A 22,921-nucleotide genomic window follows, 5' to 3' on the forward strand; every position below is an offset into this window, starting at 1 on the left:
TCTTGATGTATCTTAGCATTTATTTGTTGGTTTAGGCCTATTTGGGGGGCAGTGAGAATACCTACGCACGGTTGACTGATTTAAGATCATTATAAGCCATAGCCGGCGGGTTGGGATCTATTTGTCTGCTTCTACTTGGATACATGCACCGTCTACTTGCACAAACTGATCAGATTATTGTTGAAAGCAATTTCCTAGCCACTATCTGCAAGTCAGCTCTCCGATAGGGGAACGAATTTCATCCGAACTGTGCTCACCGCTCGCCGCCCACCTCTCACCGCTCACCAATCCCAATGTCAGCGGGGGTGGTATCGTATCTACTGTCTGCCTTAAAAGTAATACTTTAACTTATGCTATTTTTTAGGCTATCCCCCTACCGTTGCGTTACAGATTTCATAGCAGCAGTGCTAGTGCCATCGCCAAAGCCTCTGCGCTGGCTGGTGGCCCAAACATGTATCACTGCACTACAGGCAGGGAGAAGGTGGAAATCTATAGCATTGCAAACAAATCATCTAGGAAACTAGATAGCGAGTCTGAAGTAAAAGGTAACTAAGGAAGAGACTACAGCTCTGAAGATAGGTAAGTGCAAAGATAGTCTAACATATAGAGACAGACCCAAAGGCGCACGCTTCCGATACAAGTGCTGCTCCTGACACTAGACTGGACAGCGAGGTGGGGAGGAGCCCAAAGCTGGGCCCGAGTTAAGCTAGTTTGACAACTTCGTATTAGATCAAGATCTATAGCGTATTAAGCAGCAACGCCCTGAGTCACCCCCATGCCCTAGAGCCATGTGGCCATCACGTAATCGGGCCCACGAGGGTGCAAGGCGATATTTAGCGGCCACAAACACCAGTCACACAAGGGGTACTGGATGGCAATCAGCTTGGCTTTTTTATTTCCTTCCTCTACAACCCCTTTGACCTGCCTGTTTAGAGCAAACTGCGATTTAGTGTAAGATAACGCGGCTTTGGAAGCCGTGAGGCAAACGACCTACACACATGATCATTACACAAGGATATCTATGTTGGGTATGCTTGCTTCCTCTCCCTCTTCCTGCCCCTTCTCCCCTTCTCTTCATTTTCTCTTCGTTTCATGGCGCCCTAGAGGCTATTGTAGTAGCAGACTCTCTACGGCATTCCACACACAAGGGGCCTAACGCGACTGTCTGTCTCCTAGTCTTCTCTGCGATTGCTAAACAACATCTACTACACCCCCTCCCTTCCTCATTCCACTAGGAAAGCAGGAGAGTTGCGCACCTTAGGCTTGGTGAGGCCTACTACATCACATGACGTCATCGGTGTGATTGCTTGAAGAGCCTTTCTGTACCAGCACTACTCTATCCAGTTTCTTCTGATTTCTTTCTCCTGGCCGCTGGGCCAATTGCTACCCAAGTGTTTAGCTGATAGCGCTTTTTGTTGGGGAGTTTTTCTTGAGTTGTCCCTAGTTGTTTTTGACGGGTGGTTGGCTCATGAGCTAATCTTTGCTGTGTTCTTTTTGCTCTATGAGATTGGATGAAGCCAAGAGTCTTGCAAATTAACATACAAAAAGGCGCTCTAGGGTGCCTCAAAGTTTAATGCCAATGCTATTCTTGTCTTGCTTTCCTTCCTTTTTCCCTTGGAGTCGTACATAGCATCACCATGAGGCAGGAGAACTCTCCCGTGCTGACCCATTTTCATATACCTTACGGCCAAGTTTCCCTTCCACATGTTCTGCTCCTCTCCTCACCGCGTCTGCGGCTTGGCAGGCAGGCAGACTTCAGGACTGACCCCTCCGGCTGGCGAGCTTCCCGATCTTAGCCAGGCTGAACTTGCTTCAATGGCGTCCGTAACTGCAACAGACGATGTCCGAAGGGCATTTAACCAAATACGCCATCATGAACAAGAAGAATCCATAGAGGCAAGTTTCTTGTTTTGCCCCTACTGCCGCCGTTGCTTTAGTTTCAGTTTCCCGTTTCTTTGTGTTATCCCAACTTGTCTCATTCTTTCTCGATATGTTGGTTTTATATTAGGCAATCACGCACTTGTGTCGTGGCTTTTTGCAAACAAACCTTGCTCCTGTTGCATCTTCCTATCCATGTATTTTATGTACACTCTATATAGTACATAGTTGTTCCTGCTGACATGTATTTTGCCGACAGCTCCCAACCCAGCATGGCCAGAGAGGCGGCCACATCACGTGCTGGGAAGAAAGGGGCACTCGTGAAGAAGAGTTCTTGCTTTCAGTCATCGGCGGCACCGAGGGCAGTGTAAGTCTCTTTTACTTAGTACATGAAGACTGGGCTTGCTGATATTTGGCCAGATCAACTGGAACGTTGCCGCGTTCTTCTTTGGCAACACCAAGGGTGCAACGTAAGTCCTCTTCACCCAAGCCCTTTGCCATACAAACGCTACTAATACAAGCCCGCGCCCTTGCGTCAACTACCACAGCCAAAAACGCTTCGAGCGATTCCTTCAAGCCCGGGGACTCCTCGTGTCTGACTTCTGGGTTATGCGGGACCGTGCTAGCCGTGCTGTTGATCTGCTCAAGAACGTCTGTGGAGTGCCCGAGCCTGGCACAATTGCCAGTCGACAATTGCTTGAGGAAGCCTCTCGCGCTCCGCCTCCGCGTCCTGGACCCCGTGATGTCGGTAGGATTGTAGTAGGCCGTGGTCCATACAATGCGCGAAGATCCACCGTAACACAGGAAGGCAGCGTTGCTCAGCCATCGCCCTCCCCCTCTACCTCGTCTTCTGTAGGCGCAGCTCTAGGCGCAGCTGGCGGTTCACAGAGGCTACAGAGGCAGCAGAGGCAGCAGAGCGATAGGGCTTCCACACGGCTGCAGGGTATTTCTATGAGCCAGCACATGGCGCAGCAGCGACGTCAGTATCAGCTGATGCAGCAGATACGCCTTGAGCGGGCTGCTGTGCTTGCACGTCAGGCTACCAACCCCGCCCCACAAGCTTCCCAGACTGGAGTTACCCCTGAAGCTACTGCATCCGAAGAGAGTCTTTCTGTAACGATAGAAGAGCCTCTTTCTACCCACACCGCTGCTGTCTTGGATGCGATGCATTCAACTATGGCACCAGCCGTCCTATATCCTTGGCCGGCGAATGCACCGTTTCAGTCGGAAATGCGGCGTCCATGTGCCCCGACCTATTTCAACTTGGATGCTTTAATTGAGCCAAGTACCCAGACAGGAGCTTCTCTCGTCCAATTAGGTAAGCGTGCGTTCGAAAGCTCCGGTAATGAGCTCGATAGCGCAGAAGCAGAGCCCGTCGCTAAAAGGCCCTGTAACGCTACATCTGAAAATTCTCAGAGTCTCTCGCCACTTCTTGCTGCTTCGCACTTTTCGCTTGACGGAGGCAGCAATTGCTTTCCCTCAAGTACGCCTTTGGTCCAGCCGTGGAGCACGACATTATTTCCAGAAACACCACAGATTGCTGCTACAGAAAAGTCCATCAAGCACGGGGATCGTCAGGCCAAGGGCAAGAACTGCGAGCCAGATAAAGTAAATGGACCCTTTGAAGATGGCAGCAAAGAGACAGATGCAGGTATTCAAGCCCATGGCTTCGTAGGTGAGCCAATGGTCAACGAATCGGAGAAAGAGAATGATTGGATGGCCTATCTGAATAATATGGAGGACGATGATTGTAGTCCTTACCCCACCGATGCTTTTCCTTCTCAAGAAGAGTAGTGGTCATTGACTTGTAGCATGTTTAGAAAGACTCGAAATGATGAAAACTTGAAGAGGTCGTTGTTACCCAGACTATACAGCTTCCTCGTGTGACACAGCGCATGTGAAGGAGTTGGTTGCAGTTGATATCGTGATACTTGGGATAACGTGACGAAGTTGTCTTGAAACTCATATCTCGGCTTATCGTAATAATAACAATATTATTTTAAATTTTTTCCTAATGCTATCGACAAGATATCAAGAGAAACCCTTGCAATAGAAGAGGCTTAAGGGTAAGGCCGTCATCATATGCCAAAATAGCGGCTGTTGCTGTGCAGAGGCATCGTTTGCGCTTGCTAAAGGTTTGATACAAAGCCATGAACTTGTACCTAAGACTTTTACCAAAGTCCTGGAAGCCTTTGTTGCTCGCTATACTTACTTTACTACCTTGACCTTTTTATATCGGTGGCTCGTTTCATCTCTGGCCTGCCAGGCTTCACCCTAAACACTACCCATCGCTCTTTGTCTCTTGTCCAAGCTATTCTTGCTCTTTGTTTTTATTCTGCACACATACCATCTCTATGGATCCTGCTTCTCTAAAGCGCCGTGCGAGCTCGCGGCAGTCGTGGCTTCGCCAAAAACAAATATCAGCTATGTCTATAGTTAAAAGAAGCATCCCCCGGAGCTCTCCTTCTTCTGGAAATCTCCCAGGTACACGTAGTATGTCCTCTTGCTGTCTTTAACATTGCTTCGCCCTTGTTTTCTTTGATGGTAAGAAGCACGCTAGATCGACTTCCTGTGTCCTTTATATCATCCGTCTTCACGATGCCGGTTTTGGGTGTTGTGACAAGTGTCATATACCCAGTCTAGTTATTACCGTAATTCGCTTTTAGCCCATTGTCTATAGTGTGGCGCTATTCGTCTACGTCGCTATGCTTTCCCCCCTCTGTGCAGAATTTGACCCTTTGACTAACTGTCACTGACACAGTGTCTCCTCTACTTCTTCCTGCCGTAGCGTATAGGCCGGAGCAGGCCTTTGAGTCGTTTCAGCTGTCTTCATCACCCATATCTTCTACGCTTTGTCTTCTCCAGAAGGAAAACGTGGACGCAAATCACGATGCCCCTAAAACTATAGAGAACCCAAGACAAGATGAGAACGGAAATTCGCAAGTAACTCGGGCATTGAACTCTACCAACGTTTGGTCCCCCACCCCAAGCACCCGCTTGAGAGCATCTCTGCCCCCACCAAGCTTGAAAAAGAGTAGTACAAGCCCCAACCGCATCTCGCCCCGCCGCCGCCCGGAGCCTATTTTCATCCCATGTCAGGATCAAACAGATTGCATGGACTCATATGCTTTAACAACAATCTGCAGGACTGATGATGCTGAGGCAGAATCGCATACTTCACCACCAAAACGTTCTTCAAGGATAGATGGTGGCGCTGCTCAACAAGCTGATGCTAGCGGCTCTTTTGCTTCAACGCAGGATGATAACGGCAAGGGAAAAGCCAATTTGCCTACTCAGCTCATCAGTTTGTCTAAATCTGCTGATATCAGCCATATGGCCCAATCTCCGCAACCACAAATAGCCAACTTGACATTTGGGGCCTGCTTCTCAGATCATCCGCCCAGTCCCCCTGCTTTTGAGCCCACATCTCTTATGCATCAACCAGAACCTCTATCTCAATCTGATTCATGCGCGACCTCTGATATTCCCGTCCTACCAATGGACCATGCTCGTGTTTGCTGTAGATGCGCCGTAGCACACACCCCGCCCCAATCTCTCGCTCTTCGCTCACGTCCCCAAATGCTACTCCTCGGTGGAATGGCCTATGACTGCTCAGAAATCCGCCTCATGGCTTCGGAGATACTCGCGTGTCGCAGCAGCGGTGAGCTCCCCTTCAGCACTGCTCCATTAACAGATCCCAAGATAATTGTCGAAGACTGGGGTATTCTACAGATCCTCCGCCTTTCGCGTGGTAACCCCAACAAGAAGCCATCGCCAGACTACGAGCGGTTGCGGACCGAGATTAAGAAGCTCTTCACTGAGCGTGACTCTGATCGCTCTGATGAGGCAGCACGAAATGCGGCGAAGGAGAGAATTAGGTTCTTTCTAAGTGCAGCTGCCAAGGAGGGTTCAGAGCTGCATGAGATACTCAACAGGTGCGAAAATACGCCAGAAACATACAACAACAGTACTGCAAACCAGAGGTCAGCTAGTTTGAACATCCCAAAGGAAAGCTGGATGGCCAGCCACCATAGCGAGGCCTCAGTACCACCAACATCACAGTCTTTTCGTCGCAAGAGCCAACCTCCCATGGGTACACCGGCACCTTTGACAGCCCATCTACCCGCATCTGCATGGACGCCACACCATGCAGTCCCGTCATATGACAGGCTTCGTAGTGGAGTGCCTCTTACCGCCGAAATTCAGAGTATTATTAAGGAAACAGTCAGGGACACTATGAACGAAGCAATGCAGCCAATCCAAGAATTAAGAGAGTATATAGCCAGCGTGCGCGACGAAATGTCACAACTCGTACAAACACAGCTGCTCACTACGGATCGGCTCGAGTCCATGCATGGAAGTGTAGAGGTCCTAGCTGAAGTTGCTAATGCAATTCCTATGCAACTCGAGAAGGCACTTGGGGATGTTCAAGCGGCTCAGTGTGAGGGGGTTGAGGGCCTACGGCTTGAGCAGCTACATCTTCAAGAAGAAATGGTAGGGAGCATTGACGAAGCTGCAGATGCAATTGCTGTTGATGTGGAACAACGGGTCAGACAGGGCTTGGAGGCACAGATGTCTATGTGGTTTAGCCAACTTTGAGGAGATTCACCACTAGGGGACATGGTGGAGGGATGCTATAGGCCATGGGCCATGACTTATACCCTGCGTGCAGCAAGGAAAAGGTTACTTGCTCACTCGAGTTGTGCAATAGTTGCAGTTTAAGTGAGTATCGCTTCCCTACGCACAGGAGCACCTAACCTCTTCATGCCATAGTCATTGCTGTAGTAGTAGAATGAGTGCATCATGATGAATGTACAGCCAGTTCAATACATCACGTGACTGTGTGAAATAATATGCAACTGTCTACTGTACCACTTTCCTTGTGAGAAGAACCTACTAGAAGAAAGTTCAATCCTGAAGATGCAGGGCGGGAAAGAAAGCAACTGTCTAACGGGAAAGTCAAAGATTTTCTCTCCACTGCAATTACCCTTGTGGGCCATAGAAGCTTCTCCAATTTTCGTCGGCCATCCATCAGATTCCGTTCCTTCGCCTATGCTTTTTTTTTCTCCTTCCCCAGCCCATCTCAGCGTCCCATCACGGCGGGTACAAGGTACTTGCAAACTTCAGTTCCTAGGCAAAAATTCTTCTCTGGATCCTCTTGCACTTTTTTTTTTTCCTTCTTTTTTCTTTCTTCTCTCCTCCAAGGCGAACCATCTATCTAGGCTTGCTCTGTGTACTACTACATTTGACGACGATTTCTTTTTGCTTTTGATTCCTTTTGTCCCTCGATTCATTTCCCTTTTTTTTGTACTAATACCCTCCGTCCTTTATTTGTTTCTTTTCGTACCTTCACAATGCAGCGTGCTTTCTCTGCTCGTTCTCGCCAGACCGCTCTGGCCTCGGCCTCTAGACTCCGGACTGTCCAGCAAACTCGTTTCATCCACAAGGTTCGTTTCCCTCCCGTTCTTTTCCTTTGATTTCGCCTACGTCCTTTCGTTGATTACCGGTCTAGTTGCCCGGTAATCGGACCGCCTCCGCCTACTACCCGCCCGTTTACTCTGACCCGAATACTAACCCTGATAATCTTTCATTTAGGAGCTCAAGTTCGGTGTTGAAGGCCGTGCCGCCCTTCTGGCCGGTGTCGAGACTCTGGCCAAGGCTGTTGCTACAACTCTAGGTCCCAAGGGCCGCAATGTGCTTATTGAGTCGAGCTTCGGTTCACCCAAGATCACCAAGGGTATGCATGCCTATCTTTTCATCCCCTCACTTGCTCTAGTTCTTGTTACTCGATCTATCCAGTTATCTAGCTACTAACTATCCTTTTTTTTTTACCTACAGACGGTGTGACTGTTGCCAAGTCCATCACCCTCAAGGACAAGTTCGAGAACCTCGGTGCCAAGCTCCTCCAGGATGTTGCTGGCAAGACCAACGAAACTGCCGGTGACGGTACTACTACTGCTACCGTTCTGGCCCGCGCCATCTTTTCCGAGACTGTCAAGAACGTTGCTGCTGGCTGCAACCCCATGGATCTACGCCGCGGTATCCAGGCTGCCGTTGACGCTGTCGTCGAGTTTCTGCAGAAGAACAAGCGCGACATTACCACTTCTGAGGAGGTCGCCCAGGTCGCCACCATCTCCGCCAACGGCGATACCCACGTCGGCAAGATGATTGCCAATGCCATGGAAAAGGTCGGTAAGGAGGGTGTCATCACCGTCAAGGAGGGCAAGACTCTGAATGATGAGCTCGAGGTTACCGAGGGTATGCGCTTCGATCGCGGCTTCGTCTCTCCCTACTTCATCACCGATGCCAAGTCGCAGAAGGTCGAATTCGAGAAGCCCTTGATCCTCCTGTCCGAGAAGAAGATTTCTGCTGTCCAGGACATCATTCCTGCTCTGGAGGCTTCCACCCAGCAGCGCCGCCCTCTGGTCATCATCGCCGAGGACATCGACGGTGAGGCTCTGGCTGTCTGCATTCTGAACAAGCTGCGCGGTCAGCTTCAGGTTGCTGCTATCAAGGCCCCCGGCTTCGGTGACAACCGCAAGTCCATTCTCGGCGATCTTGGTGTCCTGACCAACTCTGTTGTTTTCTCCAACGAGCTGGACGTCAAGCTGGAGAAGTTGACCCCCGACATGCTGGGCTCCACTGGCTCTATCACCATCACCAAGGAGGACACTATTATCCTCAACGGCGATGGCTCTCGTGAATCCATCACCCAGCGCTGTGAGCAGATCCGTGGCGTCATGGCTGACCCCACTACCTCGGAGTATGAGAAGGAGAAGCTCCAGGAGCGCCTGGCCAAGCTGTCCGGCGGTGTTGCCGTCATCAAGGTCGGTGGTGCCTCAGAGGTTGAGGTTGGTGAGAAGAAGGACCGCTTCGTTGATGCTCTTAACGCCACCCGTGCTGCTGTCGAGGAGGGTATCCTGCCCGGCGGTGGTACTGCCCTGATCAAGGCATCTGGCCAAGCCCTAAACGACATCAAGACTGCCAACTTTGACCAGCAGCTCGGTGTGTCCATCATCAAGAGCGCCATCACTCGCCCTGCCAAGACCATCATTGAGAACGCTGGCCTAGAAGGTGCCGTTGTTGTTGGCAAGATCCAGGACGACTTCGGCAAGGAGTTTAACAAGGGCTTCGACTCATCCAAGGGCGAGTACGTTGACATGATCGCTTCTGGTATCCTGGACCCCTTCAAGGTTGTCCGCACTGGCCTGATTGACGCCTCAGGTGTCGCCTCGCTGCTGGGCACCACCGAGGTGGCCATTGTTGATGCTCCCGAAGACAAGGGCCCTGCTGCCCCCATGGGCGGCATGGGCGGCATGGGCGGTATGGGCGGTATGGGCGGCATGATGTAAGAGGCCTAACCCAAGAGCAATATCCTGCTTCTAATTTCCTCTTGCCTCTTGCATTGCGTGCTAGTCCTTCTCGTCGTCATTATCTGTTCGTCTTTTCCTTTGATTTTTAGGCTTGTGATCTTGCGTCTTTGCTTTTTGTTGTCATTTCGCTTCTATCCTTGTTCTCTCACTTTTGAGAGCAGCCCGGGGACTTGGCTTTGTAGTCTTTTTCCCATGTTGGCCTGTACACTATCATTTACACTTGCACCCTCTCCACCTCTTTCCTCCCGTCATATCCTCCCTCTTTTTAGGACGAAATATGCCTTATGTATCATAGACACAGTGTAACACACAAAAATAAACCCCCGGGTATTGTACCAAATCTAGCAACCATGCCGAATGCAGGACAGAATTTCAATGTTATGTGATATGGTGGGAAATGAACAGGTAAATATATAGGTACATGTCATTGTGGCGCTATTTCTTTAGGCTGCAATTCTAATACAACATGCACCAAAGCCCTTTGTTCCCTTTGTTTTCGCCCAAGATCACGTGATGTTAGAGGGGTCAAAAAGGCATACGTGTAAGAGAGGGAAACCACCAGACTAGGGGCTTTTTTTTCTTTCATGAGACCGACTAAGCAAGCCATTGGAAAAGGAAGGTCGGGGCTTCACCCCCCTTGCTGCTTGATAGGCTGTGGGAGACAACACGATGGGAAGGAAAGTCATAATGGGGGTTAGATATTCCAAAGGATAAAGGTGTTCAGTTGGAATGGGAAAGGAGGGGAAAATTAGGGGTTAGGGTTTGTTTGCAGTTGACGATATGAGAATGCTAGAGGCGAGAGGTTAAGGTCGAAGTCAGAAGCTCTTTCCGCAGTACTAATTACCAGATAGTCATCCAAGATTTCGACTCATTGCCGCCACGGGCTGTTAGACGGAAAGGGGAGAGGGGCCTATAGAAGGAAATTTAGAGTGCTCTACAAGCTACATTCATTACCTTGCATATGCTAAAAGTGAACCATAGCTGCTATAGCTTCCCATGGGCTTCCCCTCCGCACTTAAAGAGCAAGAGCAAGAGTGAGCCACACACCCCGCTTCCCTTCCTCCCTTCCTCCCCTCCTACTCTTCTTTTCTATCGCCTTTCAGGCCTTCTTTTGCCTTGTCTGTTCAATTCGGATTCCTGCCTTTTTTATCTTGTTTTTTCCTGCCTTCCTCTTTTCCTCCCCTTCCCGCTCCTGCATTTGCTGAACAGCCTTCTTGCTAGCTATTTTTCTACTAGCTTCCTTCCTTGTCTTGTTGATCTCCTTCTTTCCTTTTCCATTCTTCCTCTTTTTTCTTCCGTTTTTTCTCTCTTCCACAGCCTTTTCTTTTCTCTTTTTCTTTTTTCTTTTCTTATCCATCACCAAAAAATTTCTTCACAATGGTGAGTTTTATCGTCTTCCTTTTCATGTTTTATTGCAGCTTGTTTTTATTTACAGCTACAATCCTTCCTCTGCTCTGGAGAACTTCATCCTAAAGTCGAGCAAAAAAAGCTGTCTCTGGTAGTGGTGTTGATGAGGGGGGGCGGGGGCAGAGAGAGAAAGCTTCCTGCTCGTGTTCGTGACACGCTGAGGACAGACTTTGAATTGCCTTGCTATTAAGCAAGAGGCTTCTTTGCCGTATCTCTCGTAGTCTTCATAATAGCTTTCGTTCTAGCTAGAGCGGACCCAAAAAGCACGGGGCTACTAGACCCTCCTTCATCATCACCGCACCGCCTAAACTTCACGATAGTGGCCACAACGGCCACTGTACACGCCTTGGTATGAACGCGATTCGCTAACTAGCTTTATTTCTGGCGCATTATAGTCTCAGTCCGGGTACGTTTACTTCGATTAGCCTTTTTCCCACCTTAATTCGCCGCTGCTAGCTTCCGACTTTGCCTCTGTGTGGCCTTTTGCTGTGCTGTTTTTTACTGGTTCCCCCCGGCCTTGCAGCCAATGAATCGTCATCCCCTTCCGATTCGCCCGATTTATATCCGTATTGAGCCCCCAACCCATTACCGCCTTCTGTCCCTCCATGTGTGTGCTTCTCCGTTGCTATAATTCTTCGCCGCCTTCTGTTTGGCTAGCTACATGCGCCAACTGTGCTTGCCTTACCTCGAACCCCCCTCCTTTTTTTCCGCTTACAGCGAGCGCTGCGTCGAGGCCGAGCTATCTATCCAACCACATCAACCATTCGAGGCGCATATGATACCCTCAATCTGCTAGAGTCTGCTGGTTCTTGCTGTTTATCCGCTTCGTATCTGCTATCACCAGCAGTCTGCTTTGTCCTGCCAATCAATCATGCGCGAACCCCTCACCTGCATTAAAAAATCGAACCCCTCATTCACATACACTGTTCTGCACCCCAACGAAAGACCCCGCCATTCATCCTCCATTCTATATTTTGACGGCCTGCATAAAAATGGACAAGTCTGGTTTTTTTTTGTCTATTGATGCCCATTAGACAGCATCCAAGTCAACTCTACCACTATTGTCTCCCACTCAATCCTCCTCCAGTCATTCATCTCGATGAACAGTGTTTAAAGGCCACTAAGATTAGGCTTGTGCAAACACCCTAGCACCTTTTTCTTTATTTTTCTCTTCAGTCTCGACTTGATCCCAAGACGCAGGAAGATGCAGCCCAATAGCCTTAAAAGGCGGATGGCAGGAGGGAAAGGGGTCCAAAACACACGCAGGCAGCTTAAGCTGAACCCTTTCACCCATACAACTTCCCTGCAGCTGCCAGCAACCACTAAGTACCTGCAGTGTGATGTGGCGTGGCAATGGACTGCGGATGGCTCTATCTAATACGAATGCAAGGCGGGACATGATAAAAATGCAGTTGGAGCCGCGGCTAGGACTATGGCAACGGCGGCGATGACGATATCTGCACCTGCAGGATATGCAAGACAAAGAAACAGACAAACAGCAGCGCATCAGTGTGGCATGTGGTAGGCAACTAAGCTACATTGCGCGGTAGAGCCAATGCCATAATATACCCGTTTAGGTTCGAATTAAGGCGGCATTAACTACACACATTATTTTCTCTTTTATCCAGGCACCGCTAACAACGCCCTCTTTCTTTTCCTTTTTTACAGAGCCGCCGTTTCGCAGGAATGCATCACCATGTACAATGAGCTAAAGCTCAACAAGAAGTACAAGTACATCATCTTCAAGCTGTCCGACGACAACAAGCAGATTGTTGTTGACGAGGCTTCGGAAAAAGATGACTGGGAGACTTTCCGTAACAAGCTGATGAATTCGACCACCAAAAGCAAGAGTGTATGTCTTCTACTTATGCCTCTCTTCAATTTCAAACTCGCTAACAACCACTTTTTTGATGTAGGGCGCTGTCGGCAAGGGCCCCCGCTATGCCGTCTACGACTTCCAGTACACCCTGGCCTCTGGCGAGGGTGAGCGCAACAAACTGGCTTTCATTGCCTGGTCTCCCGATGATGCTGGCGTCATGGTAGGTCAATTCAATTCTCTTATTTACCACTGCTGTCTACCAACTAATGCATGCTAACCCTTTTCCCTCTCATAGGCCAAGATGGTGTATGCCTCGTCCAAGGAGGCTCTCAAGCGTTCTCTGAACGGTGTTGCTGTCGAGCTGCAGGCCAATGACTCGGACGATATCGAGTTTGGTCAGATTATCAAGACGGTTAGCAAGGGAAAGGCTTAAGCAAATAGAGCAGGGTCTTCTTTGTTTCTGTTTGTCTTTTATCCTCCCCAACCTAAGTCATGCACAACTACATACCTTTTTTTCCAACTTAATCAAACATACCATCTTGTCATCTGCAGCTCTTACGAATCTCAACTGGACAACTGTGTTTATGTCACTGATGAGAGGAAAGCAAATAAAAAAGACGAGCACCACCCTACCCCATTTTCTGCCGTTCTTCACTCAATTCCATGTCACGGCAAATACACTCTTCCCCGCCCCCGCTCCCCCCAAATGTCTTCCCTTCGTCATTACAGCATTGCTGGAATCTGTTCTTCTACTAGAGCTAAGTTCAGGCTCAATATTGCCATTGGCCAACTATTTCTTTGCTCCTAGATTTCTATCCTGGTATTTTTTTTACTTTTACCTACTGTGATGTGTACTTTTCCCGATGTTGTCTTACTGTATTCGCAAACCGTTCAAAGCCATAAACTTTAGTAGTGTACAAAGATGCCCACTACAATTACATGTATGTGTCTTTTGTCCGTCAGGTTGTCTCGTTGATTGTAGAGTGTTTTCATTTCATCATCAGAATAAACTAGCCTAGCGGCCCCCTTTTATGCCTAAACCATGTGTCTACGCCTACTCCTTCGCTGCGTAACTAGATTTAAATGTAGCTAGAAGATCTGCTGCTGCCTTTTCATCCTTCAGCTTGGACATCAAGAATACCTGCAACTCAGCCCAAAACTCGTCCTTTTTGAGGACATTCTCGGGGCTCAAAGCCGCCTTGTCAGCTGCCGCCACAGGCTCGTCCTTGGGCAGGGCTGCCGCACCACCGAGAATCATGACACCCAACTCAATAGATGTTTGTGCCTCTCCTGCTAGATCCTTAAGCGTTTTACTATCGACTACTGGCTTCTTTTGGAATAGTAGCTTGATCTTTGCCAAAGCCGCACCCGTGCGCTCAGCCACCACTGCCCGCAAGTCCGCGACCGAGGCTGTTAGCGGCTGTGCAGTCAGTGAGATATCCAGTGGCGGGTTTCGCGCAGACTTGAGCGACACGTTGATGCTGCGCTCGGCGCCTGGCGCGAGGACAGTGCGCTTCGACATGGGCGTGGGCATTTTGGGGAGCGTATACTGTGCGTACGAAGGTTATGGTTAGCTGTAGGAAGATGACGAACGAAGAATAGCTAGAACAGCAAGATGGCGAGGGGCATGAAAAGGTATTATATGTCTATCACATACAGCGGGCCGGCCTGGGAAGCGACGTGGATCTTCCACATGATCGGCTGTGAGTGTTATGGGCAGGACGGCGAGGCGATCCAGGAAGCCCTGGGCAAAGGAGACTTGGGTAGCCATGGCAGAGGTTGATCGATATACGAGATGCGCAATAGAAAAAGGTACAATAAGGGAGATGATAGAGAAAGGCAAGCGATTCCGTATTGATTCGTGATATTGTGGTGCACGAGTGCAAGACAAGGAGCTCTTGAGTTCCTTGTGTTACTCTACTAAAGCAGCCCCACCTTCAGCCAGACCTCAAAACCCAAACCCCAGTCTTTATCTCCACGTGACTCGAACTATACATCTTATCTCTTGATCCTTCAGAAAAAAAGTTTCGGCGGGCCTATGTTCTTCGGTCGCTGCAGTTCATTTTTTCTCTTAGAAGCCAGAACATCCACACGATCATATCACCCTCTCTCCCCCTCTCCCCTCCTCAGAGCACTTCCAGTGCTATTTTTCCTTTTACGTCTTCCCCTATTGTCCTTTCTTTTCTCTTTAGTTTGTTTACTGCAGGCTCTCCTTGATTCCCCCAAAAACTGTTGCCGTTGTTTATTGTTTGTCTCTCTAACTTCATTCATAATGGGTGTCGGTCGGCGTATGGGCAAGAAACAGGGCATCCCTGAGGCCCTGTCTGAAGAACACTTTGCCAAACTCAAGCGCAAGGCCGGTCTCCCAGTTGATGAAGTTAGCGATGAGCCCGAGAAGAAGCGGAGACGAGGCGCCAAACGTGCGGCCGTGGAAAAGGCCAAGCAAGACAAGGAGGAGGAACGAGTGTCACGCACTGCCAAGAAGGCCCTCGAGGCCAAGTCCAAGAAGGCTGCCGCTGCTGCGCTAACTGCCGCTGCCTTCCCCACCCCCAAGAAGGCCTCCATTCCAGCCAAGGCCAAGAAAGCCAAAAAGACCAAGGTTTCCCTCGCCCCCTCATCTGATGAAGAGGAGGAGGAAGAGGATGAAGACATGGCTGACGAGTTCCCCGATGCCGAGGTTGACGACTCCGACGACGGTGAAGAGCCCCTGAAGCTGCGCGACGACTTCCTCGGTTCCGACTTGGATGACGATGACGATGAGGATAACGATGTGTACGACTCGGACGAGGATCACACTCATGGAGGCAAGATGGTCTTCTCTGAGGACGAAGACGAGTCTGAAGGCGAGGAACGCCTAACAAGAGCCAACATTGCTGCCATGTCGCGTAAGATAGACGAGGAACGCGCTCTAGAGGAGGAGGCAGCTGAAGCCGAGATGCGCGACATGCAGACCAACATTGACGGCGACGACCGGCCCAAAATTCTTGATGGCGCTGATAACGACGAAGACGATCTCGACGGCGAAGACCCGTTATATGCCAAACCCAAGGCTCTTCTGGCCCCCGATCTACAACTACTGCGTACTCGCATCACCGAGACTATCCGCGTGCTTGATTCGTTCAGTCAGCTAGCCGAGCCCGGCCGCTCGCGCTCTGAATATACTGCCCAATTGATCAAGGATATGTGCGCCTACTATGGCTACTCGCAGTTCCTGTGCGAGAAGCTATTTGCGCTGTTTCCACCCCGCGAGGCCTTTGCTTTCTTTGAGGCCAACGAAAGCGGTCGTCCCGTTGTCATTCGTACCAACACCTTGCGAACCCACCGCCGCGATCTAGCCCAGGCCCTGATCAACCGCGGTGTCACGCTAGAACCCGTTGGCAAATGGAGCAAGGTCGGACTGCAGATCTTTGAAAGCAATGTTCCGCTTGGTGCTACGCCCGAGTATCTAGCCGGCCACTACATCCTACAGGCCGCTTCGTCATTCTTGCCCTGTGTAGCACTAGACCCGCAGGAGAATGAACGTGTGCTTGATATGGCCGCTGCGCCTGGAGGCAAGACGACTTATCTGGCTGCCATGATGAAGAACACGGGCTTTGTGCTCGCCAACGATCCTAACAAGTCTCGTGCCAAGGCTTTGATTGGTAATGTGCACCGTCTAGGCTGCCGCAATGTAGTTGTGTGCAACCATGATGCCCGGGACTTCCCCAAACCCATTGGCGGCTTCGACCGTGTCTTACTAGATGCGCCTTGCTCCGGAACAGGCGTTATTAGTAAAGACCCGTCAGTGAAGACAAACAAGACAGAGCGCGACTTCCAGACGCTACCGCATACACAGAAGCAGCTTCTACTAGCCGCCATCGACTCCGTCAACCACGCCAGCAAAACGGGAGGCTACATTGTCTACTCAACTTGTTCAGTCACAGTTGAGGAAAACGAGCAGGTCGTGCAGTACGCTCTAAGCCGCCGGCCTAACGTGCGTCTCGTCGACTCGGGCCTGACCTTTGGTAAGGAAGGCTTTACTTCCATTGGTGGCAAGACCTTTGACCCGTCGCTGAAGTTGACCCGTCGTTACTACCCCCACACGTACAACGTCGACGGTTTCTATGTAGCCAAATTCCAGAAGTTTGCCGCAACGCCGGCCAAAGCCGTGCGTTCTGATGCTAGCTCTTCCGCTGCCCCTACAAGTGATGACGACCACGCCCCGGTTATCGACGAGGACGGTCTGGGTGCTCAGATGGACAAGGAGAACGAGGAGGTCGCAGCAAACGACTTTGGCGGTTTTGACGAGGAGGAAGATAACAAGCTTATTGAAAAGGCGAGACGCAATTCCATGCGCCGGCGCGGCTTTGATCCCCGGGCTTCGGTGACGAAGAAGAAGGATGGAAAGAAGACGGACGAAAAGACTGAGGAAAAGACGGAGGAGAAAACTAAGGAAATGAAGGCCAGCGAAAAGACCGAGAAGAAAAAGGCAGACAAGGCGAACAAAAAGGAAGAGGATATCAACATTACCAAGCCTAAAGTTGCCCAGCAGGAAGCCAAGGCCACCAAGAAGTCCAAAAAGGCCAAGAAGACAGCCAAGTAAAAGACTCCTGCCGAAGACGAACTTGCCCTCATAGACTAACTACACGCTCTTTTTGTCTCGTCATTCCCCTATTCTTTCTTTATATGTACTCATTTTATTTTTCAGCGTTGGTAATAAAGGGCAGAAAGCGGTTTTGAAAACAAAAGTATGAAATCATGCCTCTTCTAGTTGTGTTGTATTCTATTGCATGTTTACCCATTGAAGTCACATGATCCTACATAGGCAAGACAAGATCTATCACCAGATCAACATCTATAAGAGTAGAGTAGAACAGGGAGCTCAAAAGCTCAGATAAGGAAAGAAAAATAAAAAAAAAGAAACAATGTCGATGGAGAAACAAATCGTTGCGTCGTCAGTCATGATAGCAGAGAAAAGAAGGGAAAAAAAAAAAAGCACAGCAACAGAGAAAAAGGGCAACAAAAAACCACCACCAGAAGGATATCAAGCATAGTTTTCTCCAATCCCAAAGCTCGCCAGCTTGTGTATAGTAGAAAGGAAAGAATAAAAGACAAAGGAAAGGAAACAGATAAAAAGAAGGGGGTGTGCCTTGTCTTGGTATAGCCGTGAGGCTCAAGAGTCTCAAAAGAAAAGGAAACAGAACACTAGGCCGGCAACAAACATGCGGAAGGGTTACTGGCTCTACCCTGTATCACACAAGATAAAAGGCTTCGTTTACGCTCAAACTCGCCCGCGTTGGGTCCGGTTGAGCCTTCAGGCCCAACAAGCGCCACCCTCAGCTCAGCCACTTAGTGATAATCACCAACCACCAAATCTCGCAGCGTCCAGCGCCAACTCTCTTTGTCTCGGCGTCCGCTTGAAGCTGCCAGCCAGCGCTCGCACTTTTTGCGCCAGCGCTCTTCTTCTTCGCGTTGGCGGCGGACAAACTCAGGGCCGACGTCAAACTCTTCACCAACCATCCACTCATCTTTAGCATCGCTAGTTCTACCACCGCCAGGTGTTAGTTCGCCTGAGTCTGCAGAGTTGTCCATAAGGTCAGGAATATCTTTGAACGGGTCCTCGTCGCTATCTTGGTCGCCGTCAATGCTATCAAGAGCGTCGCTTTGTGAGCCTGCTGCGCTATACAGGTTCGAGTTCGAGTGTCTGCTTCTAGCACCTCGCTGGTTCTGGCGCTGGCTAATCTTGAGCCAGCACATATTCTGCGGATCGAACACCATGCCCCCAACCACCTGAATGCCTTTGGTAGCGCTAATATTTGTAATAAGTGCGGGGCGAGGAGTGCTAATCTCTTTATCCCGCACCACCATCTGGGGAATCGTGACAGCCAAAGGCGACGGAGCCGCAGGAGGGGGTTCAAAGGCCGCAAGGGCTGTGTCGTTGCCCTCCCAGCGATAGGTATCAGGGTTGTAGCACATGCCGTCTTGGTCTAAAAAGAAAGAAAACAATGTTAGCTTTTTTACTCTACACTGCCTAGCACCCAAAACATTCGACATGACCTACTCTTTGGTTCTCTCGCATTTCCCATGTTGGTGATGAGGTGCGGCTTTTGCTGCGTTTTCTTCGACGTCTTACGTGATCGCACTGGACTAGGAAGGCCTGGGCTAAAGTTGCTTCTGTTTGAGAGCTGAGCCACGCGTGGAGTCGGATACTGCATAGTCGGGGCTCCATGCGAAGGGGCCCTTTGTGCCAGAGAAGCCTCACGGGCAATGCGGCTTGAAGCCGTGTCCCGGGCAAATCGGGGCGTATAACTACCAGAAGTAGAAGAGGTTGGTGTAAAAGGAGCAGGAGACGGGGTTGTCGTACGCTGCTCAGGCTGAATATTTCCATATAGCTTACCCCGCAAAGCCGCCTTGGGCCCACTAGTAACAGGCGCCTTAACAAACTTTGCTTCAATAGTAGCGGAAGTTGGCAGGTCGTCAAAGGCATCCAACTCATGACCATCGCCAAAGTGACGGGTCTTAGGCTTGTTGAACTGCCGCCATGAGGAATCCAGGGTGGCCTTTTCATGCGCACGGTAGCGTCGCGGACTAGGCGATCGCGTGCCGGTGCGGGAAATATTCCGAGATGTTGGCCGACTATCTAAGTAGACTTCACTAGTATGTCTACGTATGACACGAGGGCCCTTGGGGGCTACATTTTGCGATTGCGAATGCGATGGTACGCCAGGGGGGATAAAAGGTGCAGGCTTTCGCAGCCCAGTTGAGCTAGAAATCTCAGCTACCGCGGGGGTTTTTGGTCTTATAAGCGAAGACGGTCGACTTGAGTTAGGGGTAACCAGGTCGGACCGGGAAGAAGGACGGTTGAAGCTAGAGTTCAATCCTACCGGCTTAGCCGATTGCGGGCCTCTCATAACTGGAAGCGATCGCTTCAGACGGAGCAGCTGTGCATTGGTAGTAGAGGCCTCGCGCAAGTTTGAATTTGAGTTTTTGTTTATAAGCTCTCGTCTTCGAGGGGTATTAGAGGAAATCGATGAGGTTGAGGACATGGGTGTGGTGGGCGTCGCCAGGCTAGACACAGAAGACTGTGCAGAATGCCCGACTCGACTTGCAGGACGACGGTTAGCGCGCTGTTGAATAGGGCCACCACTCTCAGAAACAGGCTCAAGAGAAAGATGTGAGCCTCCATGCCCATGACTAAGTCTTGGTAGTCGAGATTGTGATTGGGGTTGTTGATGGCCAAGGTTTTTACTATTGGAAAAAGTAATGGATGCAGTAGTCTTGATACGCGGTGGGATTTTATCCCGCGATGTTTTGCGTTTAATATTTTTATGTGCTGTAATTTTACGTGCATCAATAGCACCGTCCCCGAACTCAAGACCATCAAGGAGATCCTCATGATCGGTAGAGGGTGTCTGGACTGAAGCCCAAGGAGATGGCGCAGGTTCTTCAAGCTTTGGATCAGGAGAGTTACTTTTCCTGCGGTCACCTAGCCCTTTAAGACGGTCATCCAGGTTAAGCAAGCCTGGGGGCAGAACTAGCCCATCAAAGGTATCATCTTCACTCTCGACAGTCATAGAGCTAGCAACACTGGGGCTAAGAGCAGATGCTGATGAGCTTCGCGCGGAACGCTGTTCACGCTTCGTTCCGCCATACCTCGTGCCAAGGCTCCCACTCCCATCCCCCCAGTCAAGGTCGTCGTTGTGAGGAGCTAGCCCGGGAATATCACGACCTTTTCTAAGACTCAGCTTGCAGTCTGATGGTAGTTGCAGATCTGCTTCAAAGTCGTCGTCAGCAGTGGCGGGGGGCGGAGCAGCAGCGGGTGCTAGTGATGAGATATTTTGAAGGGATGTTGCGGGAGTAATGAGAGAGAGTGGCTTTCGTTGTTGGCGCTTAGTGACCTTGATCGTATCACCTCCAAAAAAGCCATCGTCGTCATCGTCTCGAAATCGGTCAAGATTTATCGGGGCTGGCTCCGCACGTGTGCTTGGAACGGGACTACGTCTCGGGCTTCGGCTCGTGTCGAGGTCGGGCGGCATCTTCAAGGGAGTAGAGTTGGAATCAGAAACCATAGAATTCAAAGAAGAGCCGCTGACCTGGCGGAGAGTCTCTGGGAACTTGGAGCTATCCTGCTGCTTAAGCGAAAGCGCCTGGCTCGATTCAGGAAATTCTAGATCGACCTCCCAGCCGTCCTGGGAAACCTTTTTACCCTTTCGCCCTCCAAGTCTGTTGATAGAGCCACCCATGAGAGCAGATGGGGGGATATTTTGGGGCAGAGGTATGCCCAAGTTAGCGGCTGCCTTGATAGCATCCAAAGTGGATCTCTCGTCTTCAGGGAGAAAGACATGCCTCTCTTCGCCATTGAGAGATTCTCGCTCAGACCGAAAGGAGATGTGTGAAGAGTGCGAGTCTCTGCGATTGGAAGTCGAGCTAGGAGACCGGGGCATAGCGGGGCCTGCTGACTGCCGCCCGCTTTGGGTAGTGTGGAAGCTAATATCATCGTCAAGAAGGAAGTCATCGTCATCCCAGTTTTCAATGTCAGCATCAGCAACAACAGGCTCACGCTGTTTCAGGCGTAGAGACTCCATGATGCTAAGTTGTGTATGCTTATGTGTGCACGCGGTTATTTAGAAGAAAATCAAGGACAGCGCAAGTTCTCAAGGTCTTTTTTTTTTTCAGAGTCGTGATCGGCGGCGTCAAGGTCAACAGATCATGACGAAAATTGAGAGCTATGCGGTTCCGAGAACGAGAGTTGCAAAGCCGAGGGCGTGCTTCTCAAAGAGCTATGGCTTATGCTATTTTTTCGCTTTCGGATAGAGGCGTGATTGTTTTGAAAGTGAACAAATAAAAGCAGTGATTCAGACTGAACAAACGAGAGAATGAAAGAATAATAGGAGATTTCAAGCTGGCTGAAGCAAAAATCGTAGATCGCAGTTGAAGTAGACACAGAAAAAAAAAAGAGGAATAAAAAAGAGCGACGATGAATTTACAAAGAAAAAAAATGAGTGTACGCAAGAAAAAAAAAGATTGAAACTGGGAATTGAAGAAGAAAAAAGGAAGAGACCGAATAAGATTGTGCTTCTTCCGTCGCTCAAAGAAAATCGAATATGCTCAGAAGAGGAAAAGAGAGGAAATAAATGCTGAAAGGGAAATTCGTGATCTTTTTTGGGGGTTTCGTATGGCTGTTGGAGTGGATAATGGCCCAAGTTCTACGTCAGGCAAAGCCAAGGTAGGGGGGAAGGAATAAACAGAGAACTGGTAATCACACAAACGGCAAAGCAAACGGATGAGAAAAAAAAATAAAACAAGGAAAGCACAAGCAGCACAAAAATAGGATAGGCAGGGAATAAAATAACAGAAAACAAGGGCAACTGCATTTTTCATTGTTTTGTGCAAATTCAAAATATGAAAAACACGATGGCTGAATGAGAAGGAGCAGAAAACCAGGAATGCAAGTGGCTGGTCATGCACAAAAGCCATACGCACAAATGAAGTTTCGCCGAGCCCACACTTGTGCTACAGTAGCGAAAATAGTTATGCATCCACCAGGGGGCATCTTGCACATAACTTCCTTGCACAATTGTTCACTATTATACAATCTGCATATCCACGAGGCCAGGCGAAGCATATAACAGCTCCAGGCTACTTTCTTTGACCTAGACATTAAATAAAGAAAATTATCTTCTGACTTACTTTCCCAGTCAATCAACAACAAAGACAAGCTAGAGAGATCTTGTCTTTTAGCTGGCTGTTCAACTCGCGTCAATCCCGTTACATATTTTCACCAATAAACATAATAAACAAAACATCCCAACTTAGGGGCTTTGTCTTGTTTACTTTCAGGACTTTCTTTGTTGACAAACTTGTGGCAAAGTAGAGTCTCATGGACAACGTGTGTTTCTCCAGCCCCACACACTGTATTTCAACTGCCAAGTAGGCTTGCCTCAGCGTCCACAAAGTTCATAAATACCGTGCATCAGCTGGCGCACACTGTAGCTACCCGAGAGAACAGACGACTTATTAAATTGGTCCAACGGCACAGATCTTGTCCTCAAAGGCAAAGAAAATACCATTGCCATAATGAAGGGGCACTTGTGATGCTTTAAGCACTGCTCTAGCCTCTTTTCACATGCCGCCCCGCTTGTGGGAGCTTGACGATGAAATAACAGCCATTGCAAGCAGTGAATTTGTTTACATGGGAAAGTTTGTGTTGAGCTATATGCATGTATCCTTGGCCATCAGTGTTTGCTTTTACATGGCTGGTGAAAATTATAGACAGATAAGATTAACATGCATATGCACGAATCACCGATGTATGTACTCTCTTTAGCCACTTTTGAACATTGCGTACAATGGTCAGGTCAGTATATGTAAGGGTTAAAGGCCAATACATTATTGTGGCGCACATATAAAAGGACTCAGACAATTTTATGGCGTCCATAGGATTGTGGCGCTGCTGCCTATCTCA

General features: G+C 49.5%; 6 protein-coding genes across 6 annotated transcripts; 4 read left to right on the forward strand and 2 right to left on the reverse strand.

Moving 5' to 3' along the window:
• Positions 1 to 1,704: 1,704 nt before the first annotated feature.
• Positions 1,705 to 6,477, forward strand: HOO65_020756 (uncharacterized protein; the record flags this gene model as incomplete). Its single annotated transcript, XM_071006272.1, has 5 exons — positions 1,705 to 1,824; positions 2,138 to 2,245; positions 2,299 to 2,348; positions 2,400 to 3,553; positions 4,640 to 6,477. 5 exons carry the CDS (start codon positions 1,705 to 1,707, stop codon positions 6,475 to 6,477), a joined length of 3,270 nt encoding a protein of 1,089 aa, XP_070861394.1.
• A 755-nt stretch (positions 6,478 to 7,232) lies between these two features.
• On the forward strand, positions 7,233 to 9,230 carry HOO65_020757 (Heat shock protein 60; the record flags this gene model as incomplete). The annotated part of the gene is made up of 3 exons (XM_071006584.1): positions 7,233 to 7,325; positions 7,474 to 7,615; positions 7,717 to 9,230. 3 exons carry the CDS (start codon positions 7,233 to 7,235, stop codon positions 9,228 to 9,230), a joined length of 1,749 nt encoding a protein of 582 aa, XP_070861395.1.
• A 3,124-nt stretch (positions 9,231 to 12,354) lies between these two features.
• Positions 12,355 to 12,910, forward strand: HOO65_020758 (Cofilin; the record flags this gene model as incomplete). Its single annotated transcript, XM_071007074.1, has 3 exons — positions 12,355 to 12,510; positions 12,575 to 12,697; positions 12,773 to 12,910. The coding sequence occupies 3 exons, from the start codon at positions 12,355 to 12,357 to the stop codon at positions 12,908 to 12,910; spliced, it is 417 nt and encodes a 138-aa protein (XP_070861396.1).
• A 621-nt stretch (positions 12,911 to 13,531) lies between these two features.
• On the reverse strand, positions 13,532 to 14,248 carry HOO65_020759 (Cell-cycle control medial ring component; the record flags this gene model as incomplete). The annotated part of the gene is made up of 2 exons (XM_071007036.1): positions 13,532 to 14,026; positions 14,135 to 14,248. The coding sequence occupies 2 exons, from the start codon at positions 14,246 to 14,248 to the stop codon at positions 13,532 to 13,534; spliced, it is 609 nt and encodes a 202-aa protein (XP_070861397.1).
• Positions 14,249 to 14,749: 501 nt separating this feature from the next.
• HOO65_020760 (tRNA (cytosine-5-)-methyltransferase NCL1) lies at positions 14,750 to 17,059 on the forward strand (the record flags this gene model as incomplete). The annotated part of the gene is made up of 1 exon (XM_071000151.1): positions 14,750 to 17,059. The coding sequence occupies one exon, from the start codon at positions 14,750 to 14,752 to the stop codon at positions 17,057 to 17,059; it is 2,310 nt and encodes a 769-aa protein (XP_070861398.1).
• Positions 17,060 to 17,805: 746 nt separating this feature from the next.
• HOO65_020761 (cytokinesis regulator) lies at positions 17,806 to 21,041 on the reverse strand (the record flags this gene model as incomplete). Its single annotated transcript, XM_071006376.1, has 2 exons — positions 17,806 to 18,443; positions 18,518 to 21,041. The coding sequence occupies 2 exons, from the start codon at positions 21,039 to 21,041 to the stop codon at positions 17,806 to 17,808; spliced, it is 3,162 nt and encodes a 1,053-aa protein (XP_070861399.1).
• Between the last annotated feature and the right edge of the window lie 1,880 nt (positions 21,042 to 22,921).

This window comes from Ceratocystis lukuohia (assembly GCF_044167205.1).
Source record: "Ceratocystis lukuohia strain C4212 chromosome Unknown Supercontig2_pilon, whole genome shotgun sequence".
NCBI lineage: Eukaryota > Fungi > Ascomycota > Sordariomycetes > Microascales > Ceratocystidaceae > Ceratocystis > Ceratocystis lukuohia.